This window comes from Mauremys reevesii, linkage group 25, assembly GCF_016161935.1.
Source record: "Mauremys reevesii isolate NIE-2019 linkage group 25, ASM1616193v1, whole genome shotgun sequence".
NCBI lineage: Eukaryota > Metazoa > Chordata > Testudines > Geoemydidae > Mauremys > Mauremys reevesii.
The window spans coordinates 16342013-16368635 of NC_052647.1; the positions used below are offsets into that span (position 1 = coordinate 16342013).

The window sequence follows — 26623 nt, forward strand, 5'->3', positions numbered from 1 at the left end:
CCTGTCATTGGCCAGCACCCCCCCCCTCCCCCGGTGAAGCTCTGGGTGCTCCTGAATTCGACATTTGCCACACGCGCCCTGCCCCTGGCTACACAGCTACCTCGCCCCCTACGGCGGCTCAGCTCCGGCACGTTGCACCCCGAGGGCCCCCCCCAGCCTCCCCCCCTGGGCTGGAGGTGCAAAGCCATGGCCCGTTCCCCACTCTCCGCCGGTTCATGGTTTCACAATGTTGCTGCTAATTCCTGGGGCGCCTGTTTGCCAGACAGGGCCCCGCTGGTGGTGGTGTCAGATGGCGTTTTGTTCCGTTGCCTCGGTCGGGGTGGGGGTTAGGGCTCGAGCGGGGGGGGGGGGGTCCCACCCGGGCTCACACCCTGGCAGCTAACCAAAGAGGTGCTGGGAAGCCATGGGGGTGGGGGTGGAGGATAAAACAGCCTCTGGCATTAAAGGCCAGGCCACGGGCACTGGCACGACCCCACCTGCCACGGGCATCGCTGGTGCCTGGGGGCGGGAAGCCCAGCCCAGTCTGGGGTTTAATCCCAGCCGAGGAGCGTTAGCCGGGGAAGCAGATCCCGGGCTCACCGGGCAGGCTGGGTATGGGCCAGAGCGAGGGAGGGGTGCAAGGCCTCGGGGCTGAGCCGGTGCCAGCTGCCCCCCCCCCATTGAAATTGGCAGCTCCGAGCTTTGAGCGGCAGCGAGCCCCAGAACCACCCCTCAAGCTGTGGGCGCCGGCCCCCATCTCAGCCCGCACGCTGCACCCGCGGCCATCCCAGCGCCCGCCTCTGGCCTCGGCAGCATAGCAGGCACCAAACCACACGTGGCACCTGCCGCTGTGGGGTCGCCCACCCTCCCCACAGGGCTGCAGGCTAGCCCCAGTGCTGGCTTGAGGCCCTTACCACTGGGCAGGGGCGGGCTGGGCTGCTGGAGAAATGGGCCGCTAAACCAACCACCTCTTTTGCCACCCCCCCTCTGCTGCTCCCCCCCCCCCGCCATGTCTTGCCCCCCAGGAGGTAGCACCCTTTAATTTATACCAAGGAGCATTTTGTACAGGTTTTTAAGTTTTTGGGTTTTTTTTTTTTTTAAATCTCGAGGTTTCTAGTTTTGTATTCTTGCCGCTTCTGTGCTCCAGCCGGGCTTGTTTCCCCCCCACCCCCGCCGCTGATGGAGCTCCCACTCGGCTCATGTGGACGTTTTTGTTTTTAAATAAAAAGGTGGGAAAGAAGTCGGCTCAGTCTCCTCTGTTGTTTGGCGATTGGCTGGGAAAGTCACTTAGTGGAGCCGCAGCAATTCTGGCTTCCGCCACTAGGGGGCGCCCTCCTGCAACATTAGTCACAACCTGTGGAACTCATTGCCAAGGGACATGGTGAAGGCCAAAAGTAGGGTGAGCTCAGTTCATAGAGGTCCAGCCCTCGCTCTTAGCCACAACTGGCAGGAACTCAACACCCCCCCCCCCCAGCCATGCTCCGGGTGGTGCTAAACCTCTGTCAAGAGCTGGGACTGGAGCACTCGCCAACGGCCCTGTTCTGCTCACACCCTCTGAAGTATTGGCCGAACCAGGATACCGCGCTAGCTGGCCCCTTGGGCTATTCCTCTGTTCTTAAGCCATTGCTGTTGTAGAAGCTGGTCTGAGACCTGACACGCTCGCCTCACAGCCGGGCCCAGGCTCACACCTCCTCGAGCTGGGTTAACTCAGGAGCACGGGAGAGAACGGAGCCGGCTGGGCAGCAGGAACCAGGCCCTTCTAGCCCAGCAGCGGCCAGGCTCCCTCCCTGCGTTCCCAAGCCGAGGGGGTGGCGCAGGAGCCCAGCGGATCAGACGGGTTGAGATGCGTCAGAAGCAGCTGCACAGGCATGACTCAGCGTGCGCAGGCAGCCAGCCGCCTCTGCAGCAGCAGCTCCCGCTCCAGCGGCCCGGGAGCCAGTGAAAAGGGAGGCGGGCTCCTGGCTGCATGGGCACAGTAACCTGAGGGGGGGGGGGGCGCGCAGAGGCCCAAGTTCCACTCCTTGTAGTGGGTGCCCAAATCCCCTAGGCAGCTGAGCTTTCTAACCGTAACAGCCTCATTTACCCGCCAGTGCCCGGCTTGGGCTCAGTCGGACTGTCGTGGGAGTGCTCCAAGCCACACCCCAGGGAATTAGCTACCCGGTTACTCGCCCCTTGCACCCCGGGGAACCGTGCCCAGCACTGGAGCGAAGAAAACACGCCCCAGCCTGTTATACCAGGACAAGGCCTGGCCGCAGCCTGCTGTCCTTTGCCCGCTTCCTGGCACGGCTACTGAACCTTGGGGATGAGATTTTCCAGCTGGGGCTGGGGAGTCAGGATATGGAGCGGCCTGGAAGGGGGTTGCCAGGGAATTTTTAAACGCCCTGTAATAAAATGAGGGAGGGGCGCTTCTATTCCGACCACCCTGAGGGAAAAATATACAGGGAGCGGAGGAATTTTTCCCTACAGCCCTTTGACTCGATGCTCCCAACTCCCCTGGGCCCTGCTTCTGCCTAATTCCTGCCCGACACGCAGCCTGAACTTCAGCCCTGAAAAGCCAGCTGGGCTCTGCCCCTCCCCCCCCCGATCCAGCTGCCCCCACCAGAAACACCCCCGACGACACTGTCTCTATCAAACGTGGGTTTGTTTTTATTCTCGCAACTTGACAAGCACTCTCTACCGCTGTACTTGTGGGAACATCACATGGCAACAAACAGGAGTTAATCTAGAATATTTTTTTTCCTTTAAACCTTATTAAAAATGAGATTGGTCCTAAAAATATAGAAAGAAATAAATTTAAATTCACAAAAACTGTACATTATCAAAAAGTCACTAAAACACCACATTTGGTTATATAAAAAAGAGCCAGTCCTGTTCCTTTTACAAGGAACATCAGAATATTTTTCTTTTAGCGTGGTTGGTTCTTCCTGTTTTATCAGACAGAGGGGGTGGGAGGGGAGGGGAGGGGGGAAGGCCAGTTCTAGACACCCCCCCCCCCAAATGTAATTTACAAAGCCAACTCATTAAGGGTTCAAAAATAAAATATATTCCGCATCTTAACATTTCTCATACTCAGTCCAGAATGGATTTTTACACTCTGGTGCATCCCCAATAAGGAAGAGTAGATGGGTGGGATTTCAGACACGGCTGGATTAATTTTGAGGGGATGGCAGGGGCTAAGAGGGAAGGTGGGGATTTAAAATTCACGGCATTTTATCGGGGGGGGGGGGGTGGGAAAAAACCAAAAACCTTTTTAAAACACCACAACACCATTACAGAGACTAAAACTTTTCCATGACAAAAACACAAACCAAACAAAAAAAACCACCTGACAGATCCAAATTATTTAAAAAAAAAGTTTGTTACAGCGCAGTTATTTAGATAAAATATAAATATTTATGCATAATATAAAGTCAGTTCAAATAGACTTCAAATCCACCTCTTATTTCAAAGCAAAAAAATAAAATAAAAAGTTTTTGAGGTTATTTGATAGAAAAAAGGCTACTTTTTAAAGACGACGGGAGGGGGGGGTGGGGGAATGCATGACAGAGGCTGCTTCCATCTCAGGGCTTCCCATCCCCCCCCAAGGTAGGTTAGTTGATTTCAGTGCTCATGGTGAGTGGGCGACGGGCTGGGGGAAGGGGGTGGGTGTGTGTCCCAGATGTCGCACAGCTGGACTGGACTGTGAAGCGGCTCCGCTGGGGCCTGCCCGCCAGCCGCTCTAAAGCGAGTACCCGTAATATCGTGGTTGAGGAGCTGGGGGGCGGCCAGGGCTTGATTTCCACACCGTCACTCCACCTCTGTGACTCTCTATCCCCAGACGGCTTGAGACATGGGAAGGGCAAGGGACACCCCCCCACACACACACTTTCCAGAAAGGCCTGGGGGAGATCAGCAAGGGCTGCAGTGTGAACGAGCAAAGGGTTAATGGCGGGGGGCTATCGGGAGGGTATTTCCAAAGACAACCCAGCTCAGCCTCCCCTGCCTAGATCAGACCTGGCCCACCCCCCAGCGTTCACCATCACACATTACCCTCAATACTGGGGAGGTGCTGCTGCCAATCCTTGCAGGGATCCGACTGCTCTCCCCCCATTTTAAGCTGGGTGCCTAACCCCCCTAGACAGCTGCTGGGGGGGAGGGGGAGCCTTTACCTCCAGCTCTCAGCACCCAAGCCGAGGGTGGGGTCACGGAGTGGAGGGAGACTCTCCATTGGGATCAAGTGGCCCGTGGCCCAGGCTCCCCGTGGCCCAGGCACTCCAGGCCTTTCCCCTGCCCTGAGCAGGTTGGCGGGGAGCAAGGTCGGCCCCGCCCCTCCAGGTGCACCTTCGCCAAAGCACCCCCTCCCCCAAGAGGTCCCCCAGGCCTGGCGAGTGGCACGGGGGTGGGGGCGGGGCTTGCACCCTGGGTGGCAGAGTCCTTGGTGCCAGCAGAGCCATTCAGAGGTTTGGCGGGCAGGGGGGATAGCCAGGGGGCTGGCCTGAGTGGCCCGTCCTGGGACAGAGGGGATCAAAACCGCAGCTCTGGCTCCCTAGAGCCAACAGGAACCTGGGGGGCAGGGGAGATGCTGACAGGCTGGGGCTGAGGTCCTGGAGCTGCCTATGCTCTGCCACCCCTTTGGCGCCTCCCCCATCCCAGTGTGGGGCAGCTGCTGGCTTGGAGGGATGGGTCCTGCCCTGCTCCCCCTGCCCGTTCTTTACCCCTGTGAGGCAGGATGGGTGCTGCCTGCGAAGAGCACACAGCGGGGTGGGGGGAGCTGGGCTGGGCCCCCCTTGAAGTGCAAACCCAGCAGCTTGGGGGGGGGAAGGAGGGGGAGAAGAGGGTTGAAGGAAGAACAAACACCACAAGCCCTACTGGGGGGGGGGTCCTCACGGCGAGGGGAGGGGCACACACCCATTCAGGCTGGGATCCCATGAACAAGCCTAGGTCACTGGGGGTGGGGGGGTGTGTTCCTGCTGAGGAACAGGGCAGGGAAGGGGCTCCCACAAACAGAACCCCCCCACCCCCCGGCTACAGGCCGATGCTCAGCCCCGGCCAGATCCCTGTAGCCAGATCCGTGGGGCTGTCCGATCCTCCCTCAAACCCCTATTATTTTGGGGGGGGGGGGGTGTGACAGTCCTAGAGCAGAGAAGGATCTGACGCGGTGGGAGGGGAGGGGGGACAACAGGGACATCCCCCCACTAAAGGTCCTGCAATGGTAGGGCCTGATGTAGGGGAGGGAGTTGGGAGAGAATTAGGGTGGGATGGGGATCCTGCTGAGGGTAGTATAAAGGTCCCGGAAGGTAAGGGGGGCAGGGGGACAGGCCGGGAAAGGTCCTGGAAGGTAAGAACAATGGGGGACGGGGCGCATGGAAAAGTCCTGGAAGGGAAGGGCAGGCATGGAAAGGTCCCGGAAGGTAAGGGTGGAAGGGCAGGCATGGAAAGGTCCCGGAAGGGAAGCAGCGAGCCGGGGATGGGGGGAGGACTGTTGTGTGGAAGCAGCGCATCCCAGTGTCGGTGCGAGCGGGTCCGGGTGTGAAGCTCGACGCGAATCTCGAGGAGTTGAGTTCACTTTACTGGCCATTAATGCCTCAGGGACAGCACACAGCAGTGCCATCCTCATACACGGTCACTACGAACTATTGCTATGTTAAATACTCCCAGCCAAGGGGGCGGGGGGGCGTCTTTCTTCGTTTGCCGGGTCAGGTGGTGGTGAAGTAGATAAGGAACCCGACGAGCGATCGCTCGGTTTCTTTCATTTTTGGCTTCCACAGTCCGTGAGTCCAGGTGGCTCGGGGGGGCTGAAGCAGCCAGGCTGTGGAGATGCCCCGTTACCCCAAGCCCCTTGGTGTGTGTGTGTGGGGGGGGGGGGGAGGGGCTTTTCCACGCCGCGCCGGGACCAGCCTCCGTCGGGAATTCAGCAGGCAGCGAGATCGGCTCCAGAGGAGTCAGTTCTTTTGCGGGGGCGGGGGGGAGGGGGTGTCTCTCCCTACCCCAAACCGCACGAGACAGGTCTCAGGTCAGGAGCGTGGAGGGGGGCACAGTCCCCAACCCCACCCCTGGGCTCCCGCTTCACGGGTTAGGAGCGTGTTTTCCCTGATAAAATTCCTCCCACCGGCTCTCGAAGAATCTCCGCATGGCGCACCCGGCCTTGCCCACCTCCGAGTCGTCCTCGTTGAAGGTCTGGCAGTTGTCGAACACCAGCGTGGCATCGGCGGCGAATTCCTCGCAGCTCACGTACCTGGGGAGGAGCCGGGGAGACTGAGTCACCTCCGAGTCCTCGCCCCCGCCCCGGATCACAGCAGCCTCAGAGCAGGGAACAGCTCCCCTGACCTCCGCTGCCACCCCCTCCCCATTGCCTGAATCCCCCCATACCCATCCTGGCCCTTTCCCTCTACCCTCCTCCCTGACCCAGCGATGGCCGGGTGGTGTCTAGCCAGCCCTTGGGAAGGAGGAGGAGAAGCCCCCACCAGCCCCACGCAGCCAGATGGGTGCAGGTAGGTTCTGCGGCCCGGGAAGGGGAGGGATGCTCGGCGCCAGCCTGCGAGGTCCATGCCGCCCTCTGGCTCCTTGCAGAGATGCCCCCGCGGCCCCTGCCCCGACACTCACTCGCCCCGCAGCAGCCGCGTCCGCATGGTGGCGAAGTCCATGGGGTTCTTGATGATTTTCCTGTAGCCGGGCACCAGCCGGGGGTTGACGGGCTCCAGGAAGGGCCAGGCGTCCTCCTGAGACTCCATCTCCATCAGGATGATCCTGCAGAAGGGGAGGGGCATAGCACAGGGATACGTACCAAACTGGGGAGCGCAGTGCCCCCACCCCAGCTGGGGCATGCACACGGCCCCCCCTCCCTGGGCCCCGCCCCCGCTGGGGGGCCACACCCCAGGGTACGTACTCGCAGAAGGTCAGATCGCTGCTCTGGCCACGTGGTGACAGTCTCCTCCGCTTGGATGGGGACAGGCCCTCCCCTGAGTAGCGGGGCACCGACAGGGTGTCACGCCTCCGCGGCAGGACGCGGCGCCCGGGGCTCTCCTCCTCCTCCGGGAAGCCCCCGCCGAAGAGACGCCCGCCTTTCCGCTTCTTGCCCCGCCTGGGCGAACTGGGGTCCTCGTAATACTCGCCTCCCGCCTGCAAGGGAAGAGCGATTGGGGGACTCACCCGCTGAATCGGTCGCTCCCCACCCCTGAACCGCACAATAGGGAAACTGAGGCACGAAGAGAGACGCTCTCTGAGGTCACCCAGCAGCCCTGGCTCCCAGCAGGGGTGGGGGAGAGAGGGTGTTATCGGGGCTCGGAAAGATCTCGGTGAGGGGGACATCCCGGCTCAGGCCACGCAGGGGTCGAAGCCCAGCTGGGCTCCCACGGGAACGCACCTGGGAGATGCAGACGGAGCAGAACCAGTCCCCGTCCGGCACCTCCGTCATCCTAGGCCGGTGGCAGTAGAGGTGGCAGCCGCGGTCGCAGCCGTCACACAGCAGCAGGTGTTCGTCGTCATCCCCCTTCCGGCACACCAGACACGTCTGGGGGCAAAGGAGCACGTGAGGTGGGTGGGCTGAGAGGGGCCCCCAGCCCCCGACAGGAACTCAGCCCAACCAGGTATTTCTCTCTTACCCTACTAGGTCCATCCAGCCCAGATCCAGCCCTGACCCCCTCCCTGCCCCTGCAGTAGGATGGTGGCTCCCCCAACAGAGTTCCAGCCCTGACTCTCCCTCCTGCAGCAGGGAGTTCCACAGGGTGCCACGTCTTCCCTGCACTACCCCTGATCCCTGGCACCTCCTGACATCTGGGAACCATCGAATGTGCCCCCCCCGGACCCCTTACCACTTTGTTGACCGACTTCTCCCAGGCAATGGATTTCTCCAGCTGGTAGATACACAGGGAGACCTGGGCCGCGCTCCGGCACCGCTCCAGGGTCTGGCGCCACGTCCGCATCCGGGGAGTGATCTCGTAGGCACTGGGGGAGGAGAGAAACACTCAGCCTGGTGCATGGAGGATGCCCTGACAGGGAGCTGGTTGCATGCTAAGTAACCCTTGCTGCCACCCAGCCCTGGGGAGGGGGTTACTGTTCGGGTTGTCCAGAGAGGGAAACTGAGGCACAGAAAGAAAGGGATCTGCCTCAATCACATGGCTAGGAAGAGAACCCAGGAGTCCTGGCACCCAGCACTTCCCTGCTTTAACCCACTAGACCCCACCCCCATCCCAGAGCCAGGAGTCAAACCCAGGAGTCTGGGCTCCCAGCCCGGATTCTGGAGCCCCGTCCCGGAAACCCCATTGCCCCCCCCCCGCGCGTGCCAGGCACTCACATCTCCGTGCTGCCCAGGTCCAGCGCCTCAGGGCTGCTCAGCACGACCTTCTCCACCACCACCTCGTGCGGCGGCCACAGCGGCTCCTTCAGGTACCGGCGCTCCATGTTCTGCTCCAGCGCCGCCAGCCGCAGGACGGCCAGGTCCAGGGGGTTGGTGGCCTCCCGGGAGGGGGGCAGCCCCTCCCGCCGGTTCTTGAGGGTGATGTCCTCCAGGGCCCCCACCTTGTGCTCGCAGTACCGCAGGTCGTCCCGCGCCGAGTCGGGGCTCGGACACGTCCAGCCCTGGGGGGAGGGAGAGCCTTAGAGGGGGGCTGGGGGGGGTTCAGCCTGCTCAGATCCCAGCTGGCTTTACCAGCTACCCGGCAGCACCTGGGGCTGCCTTGGGGTCATTCATCCAGGTGCCAACCTGCTGAGGTCACGGCCCTGGAGGGAGGGACCAGGGAAAGAGTTCGCTGGCATGATGGGGCAGCCGCCTGTGCCAGGGACCCACCCCCTGCAGCCGCAAGGAGGGGTGCCTTCTGCAGCACCCACTAGCTCTCCCAAGCTCTATCGGGGTGGGGAGCGCAGGGCGGAGGCCAGGCTGGGGTACAGCTGCAACGACAGCCCCGATTTCACTGCAACGACAGCCCCGAGTTTAGCAAAGCAGCCCTGGCCAGACCTCGCCCCACCCCGCACCCCCTCGGGAAGGCAAAGGAGCAACACCCTCCAGGGTGCCAGGGCCGGGTCTCGCCTCCAGGCCCAGCCTGTTGGGTGCCTGCCCATCACGTGCTCGGGAACGGTTCAGAGCATGTACCGCTGGGGTGGGCAGAGTGCAGCCCAGAGATCTGCAGAGATCTCACCCGGATCTGCAGAGATCTCACCCGGATCTGCAGATCCGCCATCAGGACCCGCTGCTCCAGCTCTTCCACCCACTGCAGGAGGGCGAGGTCCATCTCGTAGGCCCGCTCCGTCACGGACCACCGGACCAAAGCTTCCTGAGACACGGGGTGGCCGGTGGCCTGGGGCTGGAAGATGGGATCTGGGCGGGAGAGAGGCAGGGTTAACGGCCCGGCGTCCTCACCCCCTCCCCGGTTCTCCCCCCTCCCCCACCCGCCGGCCGGTCCTCACCGGCAGTGGCGCGGGCGCAGACCTCCCGCAGATACTCCTTGTGCTTGGTGAGGTGCTTGTGCAGGGCCTTCTCACGGATCCCCCGCGGGTGCAGCGCTCGGGCCACGGCCTCCAGCTCCTCCGGGTCCTTGAGCCACCACCAGCCGCTCTGCATCTCTGCAAGGCAGCCACGGAGCCGGCTGAGCACTGGAGGGGGGCTGCCAGCTCCCAGTCACCCTGCAGGGGAAGGGGACCCCAGCAGGGAACGGGAGACAATCCCCACCGCCCTGCAGTACGGCAGGGAACGGGACCCAGGAGTCCTGATTGGCACCCAAACCCAGCTCTGGGCCCTCAGTGAGACGGGGGCGAACGTGGTCTCCTGTCACCTTGTGCTTCACCCGAGGCTGGGTGCCCCCTGTGAATGGTGCGGGGGGGGATGACGAACGACGTCAAGAAGGAGACCCACCCTCCCCTAGGCAAGGAAGGAAGGGAAGTCTGGCTGGGCAGGGAAGGTGGCAGGCTGGGAACTGGGCTGCCCCAGGGGAGAAAAGAGCAGCAGCGCTGGGGTCACTGCCCGATGGGGGGTGGCGGGTGTCCTCACCTGGGGGCACGGGCTGCGCCATCAGCTGGGTGAGATACTTCTGCTCAATCTGCTTGAAGAACTTGGTGGGGGGCCGGCCCCGGCGCTTGGGCTGGCCCGGCGGCTCCTGGGCCTTCTCGGATCCGCCCCGGCCCCTCGGGCACGCGCTGGGCACCCGGGGGCTGGCGTGGACGGGCGTGGACGCGAGGGCAGGAGACGTGGGGCCATTCGGCTGGGAGGAGAGACAGCGCGGGTGAGAGGTGCCGGCTGCACAGCCCTCGTCCCAGCCCCGCCGCCCACCCTGGGAGCCAGTCCCTCCAGCCCCCCGGGGGCTCCGGATCTAAGTGACCCCCGTCACGGGGCACCCCCCACTTGCCATGGGCCTCGTCTGTGCTCCTGCCCCCCTTCCTCGGGGGCCAGCCACCACCCCACTCCTCCCCTCGCAGCCCCCTGGATATGGGGAGGTCGGTTCCTCCCCAGACTCAGCCCCCCACCCCAGGAAGCTGGAGCCCACAGATCCGCCAGGCTCCAGCTAGTCCCCCCGACCCCTGCCCGGGGACCATATCCTGCCGCAAGGGCGAAGGGAAGGGGACGGGGCGGCTTTCCAGCCCTGCTTAGAGCAACACCTACAGGGGCCAGAGGCGAGGGTCCCTTTGGCAGTGCCAGCTGTGCCAGACAGGCGCCTGCCAACGGGGATCTGCTAGGCCCCCCTCCTCCCCGTCTCCCATTCCCCAAACTCCTTTTCCTGCCCACTCCAGCAGCAGCCCCAGGCGCCCGGCCGGCTCTCACCTGCCTGCCCGTAGCCTTGGGCTGGTCCCTGGGGTGAAGGCTGCGAGGTTGGGGGGCGGCTCTAGCAGGGGGCTCCTCCGAGGAGGTAGTGAGGGGGGGAGAGGCATGGCAGGGCGTCCTGGGCAGCAGATTGAACCAGGGTCCCTGTTTCTCCACTGTCTCTGGGAAGCTCTCCTCCAGGGCGGGCGCCTCGGGGGCAGGGGGGCTGGGGTCCCCTTTCCCGGGGCTGCTGTCCGGGGTGAGGACCGAGCCGTTGAGCAGGGACGACTGCGTCTGGCTCAGCCAGGACAGGAAGGCCGACTGGCTCAGGTCGTGCTGGCTCTGGCAGGGGGGCAGCGAGTCCTCCAGGAGCCCGTTGAGGGGTGGGGGCTTGGGCCGGGCCGGCTCCTCTTTGCTTTTCCGCGGCCGGCCCCGCGCCCGGGAGGCCGTGCACTTCAGCCGGCTGCGGATGGGCAGCTCGACCGGTTCCTTCTTCACGGGGCAGATCTCCGGGACAGCCTCTTTCTCCTCCTCCTCCTCCTCCGTGTCCTTGGGCCCCTCCTCCGCAGCTGCAGGGTGGGGTCGGGAAGAGCTCAGAACCGTGCAAGCCCCTCTGCTGTAACAGCCCCCCCTCCCCACGAGGCCCCCGACCCGGCTCACCTGCCTCAGAGCCCTCCACGAAGATCCCGCCCAGGTGGGGCAGAACCCAGTACCGCCGGCGGTAGCGGTCCTGGCCCAGCGCCGCGGCCCGCAGCGTCTGTGAAGCATGGAGCAGCTTCTTCCGGAAGAACATCTGCCTCTGGGGGAGGGAAACGAGGGTGAACGGGGGGGAGCCATCGCCTGCTGGGGGCTGTCCCGGGGGATCCAGAGCCAGAGGCTGCCAGCTCCCCACCCCAGGTGGGGCCAGCCTTACCTTGGCTAGCTTCTCGATCTGTCTCTCCAGCTCGGGGACGCTGGATGCAGGAATGCTGGCCTGAGCGGGAGAAGGGACAGTCAGGAGGAGTGAATTCCCACCCCCTTGCCCACCATGTTCCCCTGGCTCTGCCTACAGGACCTCTATGGAGATGGGGGAATAGCCCCCCTCTTTACCCCTCGAACATCAGCAGCTCTGGTTCACCCTTGTGCTGTTGTCCCCATGGCACAGCTGGGGAAACTGAGGCACCAGGGAGCGAGACTTGCACGAGTCAGAGGTAGAGCTGGGGAAAAAACCCAGGAGTCCTGTCTCCCCTGCTAACCACTAAATGACACTGCCTCCGAAAGGCAGAGGCGAACGTCCCCACTCCTGTCGACCTGGCCCTGCCACGCGGCTACCTCCTCATCCTTGCGGGATTTCCGGCCCCGGCTCTCTTCCTCCTCTGCCTCCAGGCCACTGTTCTCCTCCGTGATCCGGGAGCTGCGCCGCCTGGGCCCCTCATCCAGGCCCGTGATCTCGGACTCCGGGCGGCCCGTCTTCTTGGCCAGGGCGATTTTCAACCTGCAGAGCCACACAGGGAACGTCCTGAATGCCAGCCGGGGACACCGACTCCCTGCTGCCCCTCAGGTACCCAACCCCCGCATGGGCTGGGGGCAGGCGCGCAGTTTGGATCCAACAGGCCGAGAACTCAGATGTTGCCGCGGCAGAGCGGCTGCAGCAGCCTCCTTCCAATTCACCAAGACGCCTGGAGCCCCGCTGCCCTCCCCCCATAGCCACCCCGTAAGCTTCTGTGCCAGAAGTAGGGCTGGGCATTTGACTGGTCCTAAAAGAATCGGTCAATTCATCAGTCAAAAATTGCCAAATATTTTAGAGCACTGACTTCTTCCAACTACAAACCACAGCACCAGAAAAACGGGAGGCGTGCGTGGCCTCCCGCAGGCTTCGCCTGAGACCAGCCAGCCTCAGACAGACTTGCGACCAATTAACTATTGGCCAGTCTAAGCTATTAGCCAATCAGGATGCTTTTGCTATGTTATTAACTGGCTGTCGCTGAAAAAAGACTAAAACCCAGTCAGTCATTTTGCAGTGAGAATCATCAATAAAAACTAGATATTCCTATTTAAAGAGTATCTAGCCCATGAAACAATGAATTCACACAGCAGTGGCTCTGCTGGGTAATCTGAGAGCTGATCTGGCTCCTGAACCGCTGAGGTCCGAGTATCCCTGGCTCGGATATTGGTGCTTCATTCCAGACAACGAGCTACTCAAGCTCAGAGCAGAAAACACGATGAAATGAAGTTCCAACCGATGACAGATGCGATCGCAAAAGGTAGGTCAGTGCCTATTTCAGGGCCTCTCGCTGGAATATTTAACTCTGGTCGAACAATAGGCAGGTCAGTTGACATTATCCGGCAGATCAATTGACCAGAAACGCCGTCCCCCTCTGCCCCCAGCCTCCTCCTCGACCCAGCCTGCCGCCCGAAGCCCCCGGTAGCACCCACCTGCGTAGCTTGCCCTCGATGATCCATTTGTTCCTCCTGTAGTTGGACATGTTCTCCAGAGTCTTGTCGATTTCACTGCAACGACAGCCCCGAGTTTAGCAAAGTAGCCCTGGCCAGACCTCGCCCCACCCCGCACCCCCTCGGGAAGGCAAAGGAGCAACACCCTCCAGGGTGCCAGGGCCGGATCTCGCCTCCAGGCCCAGCCTGTTGGGTGCCTGCCCATCACGTGCTCGGGAACGGTTCAGAGCATGTACAGCTGGGGTGGGCAGAGTGCGGCCCAGAGACTACGAGTCCCAGCATGCAACACTCCCACCTGGCTTCCTACTCAGAGCCAGATGGCAGTACTGCATTCTGGGACTTCTTGTCCGCAAGCCCCCTGAGCGCTTCACCCAATGCATGATGGGATATGTAGTTTCCCTGACTTGCACCGTCATTTGGCTCAAGGCAGCCCAATGCACGCTGGGATATGTAGTCTCCCTGGCCTGCACAGCTAGGGCGGCCAGATTTTATAGGGACAGTCCTGATTTTTGGGTCTCTCTCTCATATAGGCTCCTATTACCCCCCACCCCCGTCCTGATTTTTCACACTTGCTGTCTGGTCACCCTATGCACAGCCCCTACGCAGCCCAATGCCTTCTGGGATATGTAGTCTCCCTGGCCTGCATCACCCCATGAGAGGCAACAGCTGGGTTTTGCTCCCTGTTCTAGCCAGCGCCCCCCCCAAGGCTGCAGGGCCCCAGCGGCCCCGCCCGGCCCCCGCTCCTCACTTGATGATGAGGGCGCTGCCGTTGAGCTCGTTCACCAGGAAGGCCAGGATGGCCGCCTTGCGGTCGGGGGGCAGCGCCTGGAAGGGCTTGGTCCGCAGCCCGTGGCACAGGTCGGCGTCGGCCCCGTAGGCCATGAGGAAGCAGCGCAGGATCTCGGAGACGGTGTCCCGGGTCAGGCTGATCTCGGACACCTTCTCCCCGAGGATCTTCAGGGACTGGGGGGGGGGAGGACAGGAGTTAGCAGTGGAGGAGGGTCCGTGCTAAGCGGGAGCCTGGCTGGACAATGCTCCAGGAAGTGTGGGGCGGAGCAGGACATGGAACCAGGCTGGCCCCCCCGCCCCGTTGTTCATACTGAGTCCGGGGGGCTCGGCCGCGCCCACGTACCTGGCAGTAGGAAGGGAGGCCGGGGTCATAGAGTGCAGCCCGCAGGAGCCGCACCAGCAGGTCCTGCACCTCGCCCAGACTGTCGTCCACGCCGAACAGCCCCTCCTGCAGGGTGCAGAGGCTGGGGACGTCCCGGGGCACCTCGAAGCCCAGGACCCGGCCGTAGCTGTGCAGGAACTCCACGATGGTGAGGCAGTCGGAGAAGGCCCCGCTGGGCAGGACCAGGCCGGGGATGCGGGAGAATGGCGGCAGGGGCTGGGGGAAAGAGAGAGACACACGCTGGTCAGCGGGGCCTAGTGGGTGGAGCCGGGACCTTGCCAGGTTTCAGCATGGCTCCCTTCCACCCCCCGGCCCCCAACGCATGGGCATGTGACACCAGCCTCGCCACCCCCAATGGGCCAGCGCAAGAGGCACCAGGCCCCACACCCCATGTGGGGGGCTTGCTCAGCCCTCGCCCCGTGGGGAGCCCACCCCGACCCACTCGTGGGAGCCCAGGGCAGCTGCAGAGCCAGACGGGCGCTAGGCCTCAGGGGTGGGAGAGCCCTGATCTGCCCCGCTCCCGCCAGGGGGTTCACCCCACCTGATGGTCGCCCAGGCACATGTCCTCGGTGGGCTTCTTCATCTCCTCTAAAATCATCTGCTGCCGGCGCCGCTCCTCCAGCCGCCGCTGGGCCAGCAGGTTCTTGTCCACCTTCCGCACAGCCTTGGCCTTCTCCTTGGGCCGCCCCTTCTCCTTGGGCCGCCCCTTCTCCTTGGCCTTCTCCGGCCGCGCCTTCTCCTTCTTCGCCTGGGGGACAGAGAGCGGCAGGAGGGGCGAGTCAGGGACACAGCCCCCCCCTTCGTGTCTCCCCCTCGCCTCCCCCAAACAGGGCCCTCCACACCCACCTTGGCTTTCTTCTTGGCCTCCTTGGGCTTGGGCACTTTGGCCTCCTGCTTCTGTTTGTTCCTTGCCTGGAAGGGATAAAATCCAGCTCAGGTGCCTGGCGGGGAGGGGAGCCCCAGACTGGGAGGGGGCGGAGGGGGAAGGGACACCCTCCCAGCTCCGACTGGGTGCCCCAGGTGGAGGGAGCCCTCCCCCAGCGCCGCTCGTACCTTTCGCCTCATCTTCTTCTTGATCTTGCTCATCTTCAGCTTGTCTTCGTCGCTGAGCACCTCTGCAAGTCGGGGGGGGGGGAGAAAGAGTCAAGGCTGGAGCCTGGAACTGCTGCGGGGGGGGGACCCCATAGAACTCACTCCCAGGCCGGGCACAGCTGCCTGGCCCTGGATTCCCAGGCTCCCAGCAGCCGCACAGGCCTCTCTAGGCCCTCGCCCCGCTGGGGTGGGCGGGCGTGTGTGTGTGTGTGTGTGTCACCTGGCGGAAGATTCGTGTCTCCTGGTCGCTGGGGATGCGGGCGCCAGGCCCACACGCTGTCCGGAAGCTGGCGCAGTAGCGTCCACAGCAACAGGCGTGTGCATGATTGGGGGGGGGGGGAGGGGGCAGCGCAGGGAGCAGACACAGGCCAGGGGTTGGGGCTACAGTTTAAGACCCAGCCTGCCTGAGCGGACCCAATCTCCGGTTCCATCAGCGAGGTGCCCAGAGGGCGCTGCCCCGGGCTGGCAGGGGAGATCAGGCCCGCGGCACTGCGGCAGGGTGTCGCCTGGGAAGCCAGGGGGTCCCACCGGGGGAGTCTCACACCCTCCAGCTGGCAGCTTCTTAGCCGGGCTCCTCCCCGGACGGTGCCTTTGCCCCCAGGCGTGCAGCGGGTTGAGGGTGGGGCCGGATCAAGAGCGGTGCTGAGCAGCCCTGTCCCTGCTCTGAAATCAGCGGGAGTGGCTGGCACATCGGGGCAGGTGGCGCCCCAGGAGCCGTGCTCCCTTCGGGCACAGGGACCTCCCGGCACCGGGGGGTGGGGGTGGGGGTGGTGTACCTTGGGCTTCCAGTTTCTTCAGGAGCCTGGCATCGGTCTTGCTCAGCAAGTCGGCCATCTTGGCCTTGGGGGGCCGGCCCCGGCCGCGCTTCACCTTGGGCGCCTCCTTGGCCTTGGCCTTCTCCTTTTCCGCGTTGCGGGGGCGCCCGCGCTTGCCCGTGATGGCCTGGATGCGCGAGGGGATTTCCTCCTGGGTCAGCTTCACCCACTGCAAGCCCTGCGCGGGGGAGGGGCGAGCCAGACTGACCCTGGGGTCTCCACACCAAGCCCTGGCCCGACCCCCACCCCCCCAATGCCTGGGCCCCCGGAGAAGTCTCCTTTCACGCCTGTAGCGAGGGCGCCAGACGGGCAGGGAGGCCCTGGGGAGCACGGGTGGGGCCCCGGGGAGCACGGAAGGGGCCCCCGACCTGCCAGCTGGCAACGCCACGGGGCCCCAGTGCCTGGGCCCTGCAAACCCTGCACCCTTGGGTGCATCCCCAATAAAGGTGGACGGTCCCTGCGCTCGCCTCATCCCCCCGCTCCCGAGAGACGAGCCGGCTGCAGCCTGCGCCCCGGGGAAGGTGCCCACCTCGGGCGTGTCCCGCTCCTCGTAGAAGTCTCCAACAGGCATGCGAGGGCTGAAGCTGAAGTGTTCGCGCCGGACGTCCTGCACCACGTTCCGGCTCAGGTACTGGGGAGGAGACAAGGCAAAGGGGGTTGATCGGGGTCCCGCGGTGGGCACAGGGCTCCCCCCGGCCAGGCACGGCCATCGGGGCACCCCCCTGTGCAGCACAGCGGGCAACCCCCCCCCCCCATTGTACACTGGGCCTCGTCATGGGGGGCAGCCCACGACTGGCAGCTTCCAGGACAGAAAGTAAGCGGGGGCTGGGGGAGATTGGGGGGCACCGGCTGGGGCACCCAGCAGTGGGGATCTGCCCGCTCCAACCCGCCGTGCCAGCCTCCCAACGGCCGCAGGTGACAGATTCCCCCCCGGCCCTCGACGGGGAGAGACGTTTACCTTGATCACCTCCGGGAACTGCTTCATCCTTTTGCCGCAGGGCCCGTAGTACCACGTCTCCCCCTGCCAGCGGTGGCTGCCCTTCCTGATTCGCACTTCCCTCCTCCACCTGCGCGGGAAAGGCCCGTCAGTGGCCAGCCCCCATCTGGGCAGAGCGCTGCCGTCCCCACCCCGGACCACCCCCCCCAAGCGCGGGGCGCCACCTACCCGTGCTGCAGGGGCAAGCGAACCTCCTCCGCCGTGGCGATCCGTCTGCGGGGGACTTCACCTGCCAAGACAGGGGGACAGTCACTGACCGAGCGCCGGCTGGTCGCTCACAGGCCGGGGTGGGGGCTGGAACAGCCAGGGGGAAGCCGCTTCTCACCTACCCCTTGCTGATGCACTGAGCGGGGCGGCCGGAGCCTCCAGGCAGCTGTCCTCAGCCACTTCCTCCTCCTCCTCCTCCAGACAGGGGGACTCCGGCTCCAGCGGGGGGCTGCACTCCAGAGACTCTGATTCCTCCTCCCCTGGGTCGCCCCCGTCCTGCAGGTCTAAGCTGCTGTCTGCAACACCAGAGCAGGACAGACGCTCGTGGGGATGTGGGGCAGGGGATACGCCATCTGCCGGGGTTATTCCCCAGGCTGCCACCCCATGCTGTGTCCCCCCCAACCCCTCGAGGCAATTCCAGCGATTCGTCTCTGCCCCCCCCCCCATAGGGCAGGCCCTGGGACCCGCCCCCGCTTCTATGGGGGGTGGGGGTGGGGTGCAGTAGGATGAAATAAACCCTGTCAAGTCACGCGGTGAGTCTGCAGCCGAGCCGGGACGGCAGCCCCGGTGCCACGTCACCTCTGCTCTAACCACTGAGCCTCACTCCCTGCAGAACTGGAGAGGCCAGGTGCAGGATTGGGGCGTAAGGAGGTTATGGCTCCCAATACATCCCCTGCTAAAATCCTGCTGTGGGGGAAACCACCCTTTTGCCCCTACTGCTAGGCCCTGAACCTTGCTGCTTTTCATGGTTCCTCTGGGATTTTTCTCCCCTGGCTGGAGCCCTTAGAACAAACCCCCCCACTCAATTCCCCCAGCTTTCCACAGGCCCAGCTCCCTGGGGGGACGCCGGCCATCTGTATCCACCTCTTACCCGGAGCGTGGAAGCGCGGTGGGGCAGGGACTGCCTTTATCGGGTACGGACAGCACCCAGCGCTGTGGGGCCCAGGCGTCGCCGATAACACACTACACTAGGCAGGATCCCCCCGCGTCGTGCTCCCCGGAAGGCAGCTTGAGCCGCTGGGCTGGAGATGTCCCAGCAGACACTGGGACACGTAGTCCCCACCAGCTGGGCGCTTTGCAAAGCAGCCCGGGCCGGCCCCAGGGCCACTCGTAAGCCGGTTCCACGCCAGAGACACCCCCTACCTTGCAGGACGGCCTCCCCCAGGACAGGCGGCGAGTCGGGGCTGACGAAGAGCGAGGAGGGGGCCTGGCTGTCGTCCGGCAGCAGGCTGAAGGCGCTGGAGTTGTTCAGGGAGGGGCTCTCGGAGCACTCGAGGGTCGAGATGTCCGGGGCAGCCTCCAGAGAAGACTTGTCGTTCACCAGCTGGGAGTTGTCCATCTCGTAGAGATCTCCGGTCCCTGGGTCTGCAGGTGGGGATCGGAGTAAGATGCATCCTACCGGAGGCGAGTGTTCACCCCAACGTGGTTAGGGCTGCACCCGGGGAGGGGCTGGTATCTCCAGCTGGGGTGTGGGTGTGTGTGGGTGTGTGTGTGTGTGTGGTTAAACCCACAATGAGCGCACTTCCTGTGATTCCAGCACACCAGGGGTTAATGGATTTCACACCGGGGTTAATGGGATTTCGCTGGCTCTAGCCACGCCCCCCCCCTCCTTTGGGAACCGAAACCCAAGATGGCTGGGTAATAACCATCCCGGAAGCGAGTGGGGCTGGGTGACTGTGTAGAAGGAAGCCTGGCCCTTTAAACAAGGAAGCCAGGTCCTGTAACCCCACCCCTATTGGGAGGGATTTCGTGACTCCGCCTACCGGTGGGAGGGATTCCACAGCCGAGGGGTATAAGAGACAGTGTGTCCCCACAGTGCTGACCTGACGGGGTCTGGGCAGAGCTGGGGGAGGAAGTTCGCACTTAGAGACCACGGGAACCTGGAGCTCTGCCCCGGCGGGTCTCAGCCCCCCAGCTGACACTGCTGGTGGGGCCGACCGGCTCGGGCCAAAGGGAGGTGGGAAGAGTTTGCCAGGACCAGAAAGGGACATTTTTCAAGGACCGGGATGGGGACCAGGAAATAGTCAGCGGCTTCAACGACGCCCTCGACGCCCGACTTCCCAGCGGTCTGAGCCCCAGACCCGCAACGCAAGCGGGGCAACAGGGCGCAGGCCGACGGAGCCTTTGATTGGTCGAGATCCAGCCCGTTTCACGAACCTGCCCCCCTCACCCCAGATCGAAGAGGCTCTTTGAATCTCTCACACACCCGGCTGGCGGCACATGTAGCCCCAGGAGGGAGCCCGGTTACTGCCAACACATGGGGCGGTCAACCTCCCGGGGGAGGGGATCCACCCTCTCGGACCGGGCTCCGGCCTCCCTACCTCTAGCCAGCGACTCGAAGGGCTCCAGGGGGTCTTCGCTCAGGAGGGGAGGGTCTGCCAGGGCACCGGCGAGGGCAGAGGCGTCGCCCAGGCAGCTCCCAGCGGTGTCCGGGGACAAGACGGAAGCTTCCTGGCTGAGCGGCTCCACGGCCGGCCCGGAGCTGCTGTAGCTGCACATTTTCAGGTCTAGAAACAACCCGCCCCACCCCAAAGACAGCACGTTAACGCAACCCTTCCTCCCCCGCCTCCTGACACAGGCATGGGTGCCCCCCCCAGCCCCAGCCCCCCAGGGGGGACCCCGCTTCAGGAGCAGAGCTCCAGACAGCAGCCCCGGGTCCCGTCCAGCCAAGCCGGGAAGACGCTGCTTGGGCAGGACGTCAGTTATGGGCAGCTCAGCGGGGCCCCCACTCCAACTCCCTTCCCCCCCCCACGGCACAATTACTGTTCCCCAGCCCCCCAGACCGGGCTTTCCGCACCCCTTTTCCCAACACGTCTTGGGGGGGGGGGGCTCGTGGCAAGTTTGCCAACTCGTTTCTTCCCTCCTTTGGGAGGAGGAGCCCCCCGCCCGGCTCACCCCCTCCCCCGGTGATGGGCTCGATCCCCAAGCCCCGTCCTCGGGGAATTCCCCGCGCACGCCGGGGGGGGGGAGAGGCGTCTGCGAGTGCAGAACGTGGGTAGGGGGCCGGGGCAGCGCTGCTGGGCCCACCCAGGGGCGCAATGCAGGGGGCCCAACTCGGAGCAGCTCGACACCACGGCAGGGATTGGAGGGGGAGGCAGAGGGGCTGATTTAGACATGACCCCCGCCCCCGCACAGCTGCACTAGAGGAGCTGATACCCCAGCCTGGGGGGGTTCTGGTCCCTTTTGCCCTGAATGTGCCCGTCCCGTCAGCTCCCGCTACCAGCTACCCCAGGCCGGCGCCACTCACCCGGCTGCGTCTCCTCCAGTTCCCGGCTGCCCATCAGAGCGGCGCCGGTCTCCTCGCCGGCAGGCGGCATCTCCTTTGCCGCCAAGGACCCCTCCTGGCCGGCGCCCGGCTCATCCTGCAGGCCCGGAGGTGGCGAGAAAGGCTGGGCGCCGGAGCCCAGCATGGGGGAGGGCTGGGCGGCCGCGTAGAAACCGCTGGCGCCGTTTGGCACAAGCTCAAAGCTCTGATCCTGGAAGGAGTCGTACAGCTCCTGCGAATCAAAGCTCAGCCCCATGGAGCCGGAGGTGCCGTTGGCCCAGAACTCCTGCCCTGCCCTGGGGTTAGTGTTGTGCCCCGGGGACGCCGGCCGGGTGCCCCCGAGGATGCCGTTGAGCGGGTACTGTCCGAGGCTGGGGGTCTCCTTGAGGCCGCCGGGCTGGTACGGCGGGTAGTTCCAGAGATAGTCGTACGGGTGGGGGAGGGCGGAGGCGTCGGGGGAGTGCCCGGCAGAGGCGAAGGTCCCTGAAGTACTAGTGTGAGATACAGTAGATAAGCCATTCCCATTCATGTCGCCATTCAGGCCTGCCGAGGGAAAGGCAGAGCCGCCGGTTAATTGGTCGCGCCGGGGAGAAGGAGGGGATCCTGGCTTTCCTCTCCGCGGGGAAGAGCCCAGCTGAGGGGGGAAAGCCAGCAGGTGTGGGGCGGGGGTGAAGGATATTCCCTGAGACAGCTCAACTGGAGGGTGTGGGGCACAGACCCAAGGGCGTGGGGACAGCAGCCGGGAACAGGCAGCCACAGAAGAGCTGTCCACGGGGAGCACCCTGCCCGACCCAGATGAGGTCCTGCCGTCCAGCTCCCCGGCCCCCTAGAGAGCATGGTACGGAGGGCGCCGAGAAGGTCGGCTGCAGACTGACACCCCCCCGCCAGCCCCACGCACGCAGATCATCCAGCACAAAGCGGGGCCTTGGGGAAATGGGAGGGTTTGTCTGATTTCTCCCCAGCTGCCCGGGTGTCTCCCCCTGACCCCCCCATGGGCTGCAGCAGGGTACTGTGCCCAGAGGCTGGGACCCTCCGTCCCGGGAGAAGCAGGCCTCGGAGACCCGCCGCAGACTGGAACCGCGTGGCCAGCCGCCCGTTGGCCTCCGAGCCACCCAGAGCCACGGCCGCGGGAAGTTTGGCAGCTCCGGCTCCAAGCGCGGGGGGTTGCGAGCTGGGGGGGCGCTGCCCCGACAAACATCCCCAGGAGAGGGAGAACGCGCAGGTCTGGGTGAAACCTGCCGAACTGCCCCAGTGTCCGAGCCAGCGCCAGAGTCCCGCGGGGATTAGCTGCCCCTCGCCCGGGCTGCTGGCGAGATCAGCTGACAGCCAAATCCATGCAAAGACCCGTCCTGGCAAGTCGTTTCTTTTCTAGGATGAAGCGATCCCAAACAGAGCCCCATCCCTCCCCCGCTAATCCCCACCAACCCAGCCAGAATCCCACCCTCCAGGCTCCTTTCCTGCGCCCAGCCCAGTGTCTGCCCCGTGGCCCAGCTGCCTTCAAACTGGGTTAACTGGTCCTCTCGGGTGGCTTCCTGGGCGACTGGCCCCCTCCAAGCCCCACCTTCCTGCTCTGGGCTCCTGCACCAGCCAGTCCAGTCCTGCTCCCGCTGGAGCGAACCCAACGCCGAACCCCACGGTGGCCGGCAACAGACCGGGGACAGGAGAATCCAGACATGGCTTCCTTCTTTCTGCTGCAGGGGGCTCCGTCCACGCCATCAGGGGGTGCCCCCAGCGCCCCCCACCCCCAACTCCTCGGGACCCCGCCCCTGCTCTCTCAAGGGAAGCACCACCACTGGGGACACTTCAAACCCAAGGCTGGGAGGATGGCCTGGCCAGATCAGTCCTGCCTCTTCCCTGGGGACTGCCTCAGCCCCCGTGTCCAGGATCCCAGCCCTCAGCGAACCTCCTCACCATGCTGCCAGGACGCTGGACACCAGTCAAAATGATGCAGGGTTTGCGCAGGAAGTGGGATCTAGCGAGTTAGAGCAGCAGGCCTGAAACCCAGGACTCCTGGGTTCTTTTCCCATCAGACACTGACTCTGTGCAGGCAGTGGAGGTCCCCGGCTTGCCAGGGACGGGCGGGTGGTCACTGCGGTTTGTGAAGCACCCCAGGGTGCTAGAGACCAGTGGAGGGTTCTTATTTGTGAATGGTGGGTGGGCCGAAGGGTCCAAGAGGCCTCCCCCCCCCGCCCACGCACTTACCTTTCCCTTGCGGGGGGAAGTTGAGAGGAGACCCGTTAGTGTAGACGCTGTCCCCTGAGGAAGGGGTGGGCTTCAGTCCTGAGGCAGTGGGGACAGAGGAGAGGCCAGGGAAGTTAAAATGGTTGTTCGTTTCCATTTCTGAGGAGAGAGGAGACGAGACACCAAAGGGTTAAACGTGCCCCGACCTGGCACCGCTGGCCAGGCAGGACAGGAGGTCCTTCCCCCCCCCCCCCCCACATACTGGGTACAATGCACCCACCACCAGCTAGACACCAGGCAGGGATGAAGGGCAGGTGGGAGATCCTGTACCCAAGCTCCTTGACTCGAGGGGGGGTTGGATGTAAAGCAAGCTGAGCCGGAGAACAGTGCACTGAAAAGCCCCCCCCCCGAACGGGTGCGAAAGCAGCTGAATCTCAATGGGTGGAAGGAAAGTGGACGCGGAAACCACGGTGCAAATTCCCGGCCTGCGTGATGCTGACAGCTCGAGGCTCTGAGAAAAGCTGCCGGGTCCCCACTTCCCATCACTGGGAACATTCAGGGTTAGAAAACTCCCTGCAGCTGCCCCAACAAGCCAGCAGCCCTACGGTAAACAAACCAACGTCGGCGTAAGAAGGCGCTGCTGTGTTGGGAGCTTCGGAGGGAAGCGGCTAGCGAGAGATCTCACATGCTCCCGGCCCCGGATTCGGTTTTGCGTTAAATTCGGTCACTCTGCTTCTAGTCGGGGCTGCGGAGAGTTTTCGGCTGTAGCCGGAGGAATCCCACGGGGCTGCTTCTAGCATCTTCCCACCAGCGGGCCGGCATGTTTCAGTTCAGGAACCTCACCCCCCTCCCTGGCCGGGAGCCGTTTGCCCATTTCACTGGGGAAAAAAAGCAGCATTTCCTGTTGCTGAGATCCACGCAAAAGAGACCCGCCGGCCGAAATAAGCCAGGGAACGTCATCCCAGGGCACGGAGCCCAGCTACCTCGGCGCTCGGCTTTCCGACGGGTCACTCCTGCCTGAGTGGCGCCTCCCAGACACACCCACCCACCACGCCAGCTGCATGTGGGTCGCATCTTTCGGTTGCTGTCTCGCGTACAAAGGGCCAGTGCTAACCACACGTCTGGACGGCTGCCCAGCGCCTCCCCGTATAAAGGAATGGGGACAAGAAGTTAATGCAGGACTCTGCCTGCCCCCGGCCTGCCAGGAGGAGGGCAGCCCCTCCCCCCCCCCCCATTAGCCCTTTATTCACTAGCCTCCTTCTCTCTAAGTGGGTGGATTAGCCCCATTTCACAGACGGGGCAGAGAGAGATGGACGTGCTTCCCCAAGGCCAGACAGCTAGTCAGAGTCAAGAAGAGAACCCAGAAGTCCTAATCCCCCCGCCCCCCCATCTCTAACCACTGGCCTCCCATCATCTCCAACTCCCCGTGGGCGTCTCCAGGGATTTTGTACACCCGACAGCCCAGCCGCAGTGCAAACAAAACCTGAAATTCAGCCCAACCGATTCCCTCGGGACTGCTGCTCCTTTCCTCTTCAATGGCTTTTGGAAAAGCCCTCCAGGGTATCTGCTGTTCAGCTCTGATCTCTGCCCGCTCCCAACTGCGGGAGAAAGCCCCCGCGACCAGGCACCAGCCTTAGCCAGCAAGGAAAGCAAATGCCGACCCCTCTCAGACGTCGGTCGCTTTCCAGCACGTGAACGACGGTTCCCCAAGAGACCCCAACTGCAGATTGGGCGTGTGCCTAGGAAAAGGCTGGCGACCCTTCAGGGCTCAGGGAAAGGAGGCGCGGAGAGGGGAAGGGACTTGTCTGAGGTCATCCTGCAGCAGAGATGATGGAGACCCCAGATCAGTTCCCCACGCAGGCCACGGGGATCCCTCTCCGCCTCACTGAGTTACGACGCATGGGTTGAAACACAGCAGGGCCGAGGGACGGCGTGAGCCCAGCAGCGGCCGTTCTCGGAAGGCCGCACCGAGGCCACGGCCTTGCACGAAGCAGCAGGCCAGGCCCCGAGTGTCGAAAGAGACACTGGCGATTTCATCACTCTCCGTGGCGTTCGCTGCAACGCTGCCAGGCATGAGGAGCCCCGCGGGCTGCTCCCCGTCAGCGCAGGATAACGACAGCGTCTGATTCACCAACTCGGGAAATTTCAGCAGCAGGCAACTCATCTCGCACGCGGGGGCCTCCCGCTCGCTGTTGCTTCGGGAGACTCCTCCGCCCCATCCGTACTGCTAACTGGGGAACAGGTCACATTCACTAGCGATCAGCCGAGAAAGTGACCTTCCCCCCTGACTCCCTTTCACAGCCACACCAGGAGTCCCCCGCTGCACGGCGCATCCCGGCCCGCTCCTACAAGCCACAACAAGAAGAGTTCTCCAGCCAGCACCTGCACCGGGGAAACCGGGCCAGACGCAGTAGCGTGGTTATAAAAACAAACAAAAAATCACCACCACACCTTTCCGGTACACCCCAGCCGCAGGTTTTTTTGGCTGGGAAAACCTGTTTCTGGCCCTTTAAGGGCCAGAGGAGGAGTCGAGAAGCCGGAACCAGACAGGTGGCTGCTGCAGGGTCAGCTCTGAGAGCGTGGGGACAAGCCGGGCTGGTGCCAAGGTGAAGGGAGGTGCTGGGGCCGGGAGGGTGAGGTAGCTAACCGGGGGCGGAGGAACCCCGGCCTTAGGAAAGCAGCCAGGAGGAGGAGGAGCGTGAGTGCGGCCTGGCTAAGAGGGAACCAAATAAAAGCAGGGAAGATGGGGAATTAATTACAGCGATGGAGGAGGGAGATTAATAGGAGGGGAGCGGTTCGACTAATAGGGTCAGGGTTTGAAAGCAGGAGCCGCGGCTGCGAGAGAACATTGGCTGCAGCAGCGAGGTGGCTGCTTCATTAGCTCCTCCCCAGATGAGCGACACTGGAGGCGAGCGGGCGTCATTCGCCTGATGGGGGTATTGATCGCGGGCCAGTACGGGCACTGGCCACTTCCAGACGCCTCTCTCTGACCAATCCCATCGGTAACTGATTGTCTGTGGGTGGGCTGGACAGACATCTCCTTGGGCCTAGGCCGGCCCACAGCCCAGCACGGACAGGTCTGGGCAGCAGCCAATTCCTCTGAAACAAACAGCAGCTTCCCCCCACCCCAAAACACCCGCAAATCCCATCCCAATAACCCCAGTCCTCAGCTCCCGCCCGGGAACGAGCCACTCACCCCAACCCTCCAGCCACCTCCCCACATCCGAGCAGGGGACAGAATTAGGCCACAGCTTGTCATTGCAGCCGACCACTTCGCAGGAGAGGTGGTGACAAGAACAAGGAGGATTCTGGACCCGGCCAGAGATCCTGAGCAAATTAGAAACATCACAACCAGGCCCGGGGACTAATGGAGGCGATTGTGACCAGCTTGGAGAGCAGGGCAGCGGGATGCTTAGACACCCACGGAGCAGCTCGCTGAACCTTGGAACCCGCCACAAGCTTTCAAGAGACGGCAGCCGAGACTTTAGGCCCTGTATTATTTTAGGCTAAACCCAACGCCGAGTGAAACGCGAGTGGGTGGTTTGTTTTGTTGATTTCATTTCGGGGGGGTTCTTTGCCTGCGATTTCAGCCGCTCCAACGCAGATTTTTTGCCAAGCCAACATGGCAACAGACTACTGATACATTTGCGGCAGCGCCAACAACACGGTCCACGTTTCCCCCACCACTTCAGACCTATCTATCCACGAGGGGTTAACCGACGGTGTGATTTTAAACCAGTTTCACTAAACCAGCGTAACCTGAGCGCGCGCCTCC

General features: G+C 63.5%; 1 protein-coding gene across 5 annotated transcripts in view; it reads right to left on the bottom strand.

The window, feature by feature from the left end:
• BAZ2A (bromodomain adjacent to zinc finger domain 2A) overlaps nt 1–26623 on the bottom strand; it is a 40297-nt gene that overhangs the window by 4338 nt on the left and 9336 nt on the right. For 2 of the 5 annotated variants that reach the window (XM_039513939.1, XM_039513938.1), the window contains exons 2-29: nt 22870–23007; nt 20650–21210; nt 19724–19909; nt 18546–18767; nt 17525–17698; nt 17364–17424; nt 17157–17265; nt 16728–16829; nt 16160–16376; nt 15345–15406; nt 15138–15203; nt 14833–15039; nt 14253–14507; nt 13869–14083; nt 13103–13177; nt 11999–12161; nt 11601–11660; nt 11348–11486; nt 10709–11256; nt 9941–10151; nt 9361–9516; nt 9114–9271; nt 8252–8535; nt 7770–7902; nt 7322–7468; nt 6845–7077; nt 6562–6705; nt 6112–6193 (exon numbers count right to left, since the gene is read on the bottom strand). In XM_039513939.1, the coding sequence (XP_039369873.1) occupies nt 6112–6193; nt 6562–6705; nt 6845–7077; nt 7322–7468; nt 7770–7902; nt 8252–8535; nt 9114–9271; nt 9361–9516; nt 9941–10151; nt 10709–11256; nt 11348–11486; nt 11601–11660; nt 11999–12161; nt 13103–13177; nt 13869–14083; nt 14253–14507; nt 14833–15039; nt 15138–15203; nt 15345–15406; nt 16160–16376; nt 16728–16829; nt 17157–17265; nt 17364–17424; nt 17525–17698; nt 18546–18767; nt 19724–19909; nt 20650–21210; nt 22870–23005 (5106 nt within the window). In that variant the 5' untranslated portion in view covers nt 23006–23007. Of the gene's footprint in view, nt 1–1284; nt 1315–5506; nt 6194–6561; nt 6706–6844; nt 7078–7321; nt 7469–7769; nt 7903–8251; nt 8536–9113; nt 9272–9360; nt 9517–9940; nt 10152–10708; nt 11257–11347; nt 11487–11600; nt 11661–11998; nt 12162–13102; nt 13178–13868; nt 14084–14252; nt 14508–14832; nt 15040–15137; nt 15204–15344; nt 15407–16159; nt 16377–16727; nt 16830–17156; nt 17266–17363; nt 17425–17524; nt 17699–18545; nt 18768–19723; nt 19910–20649; nt 21211–22869; nt 23008–26623 lie in introns of those variants that run through there. The other 3 variants (XM_039513942.1, XM_039513941.1, XM_039513940.1) reach the window with 3 other exon arrangements.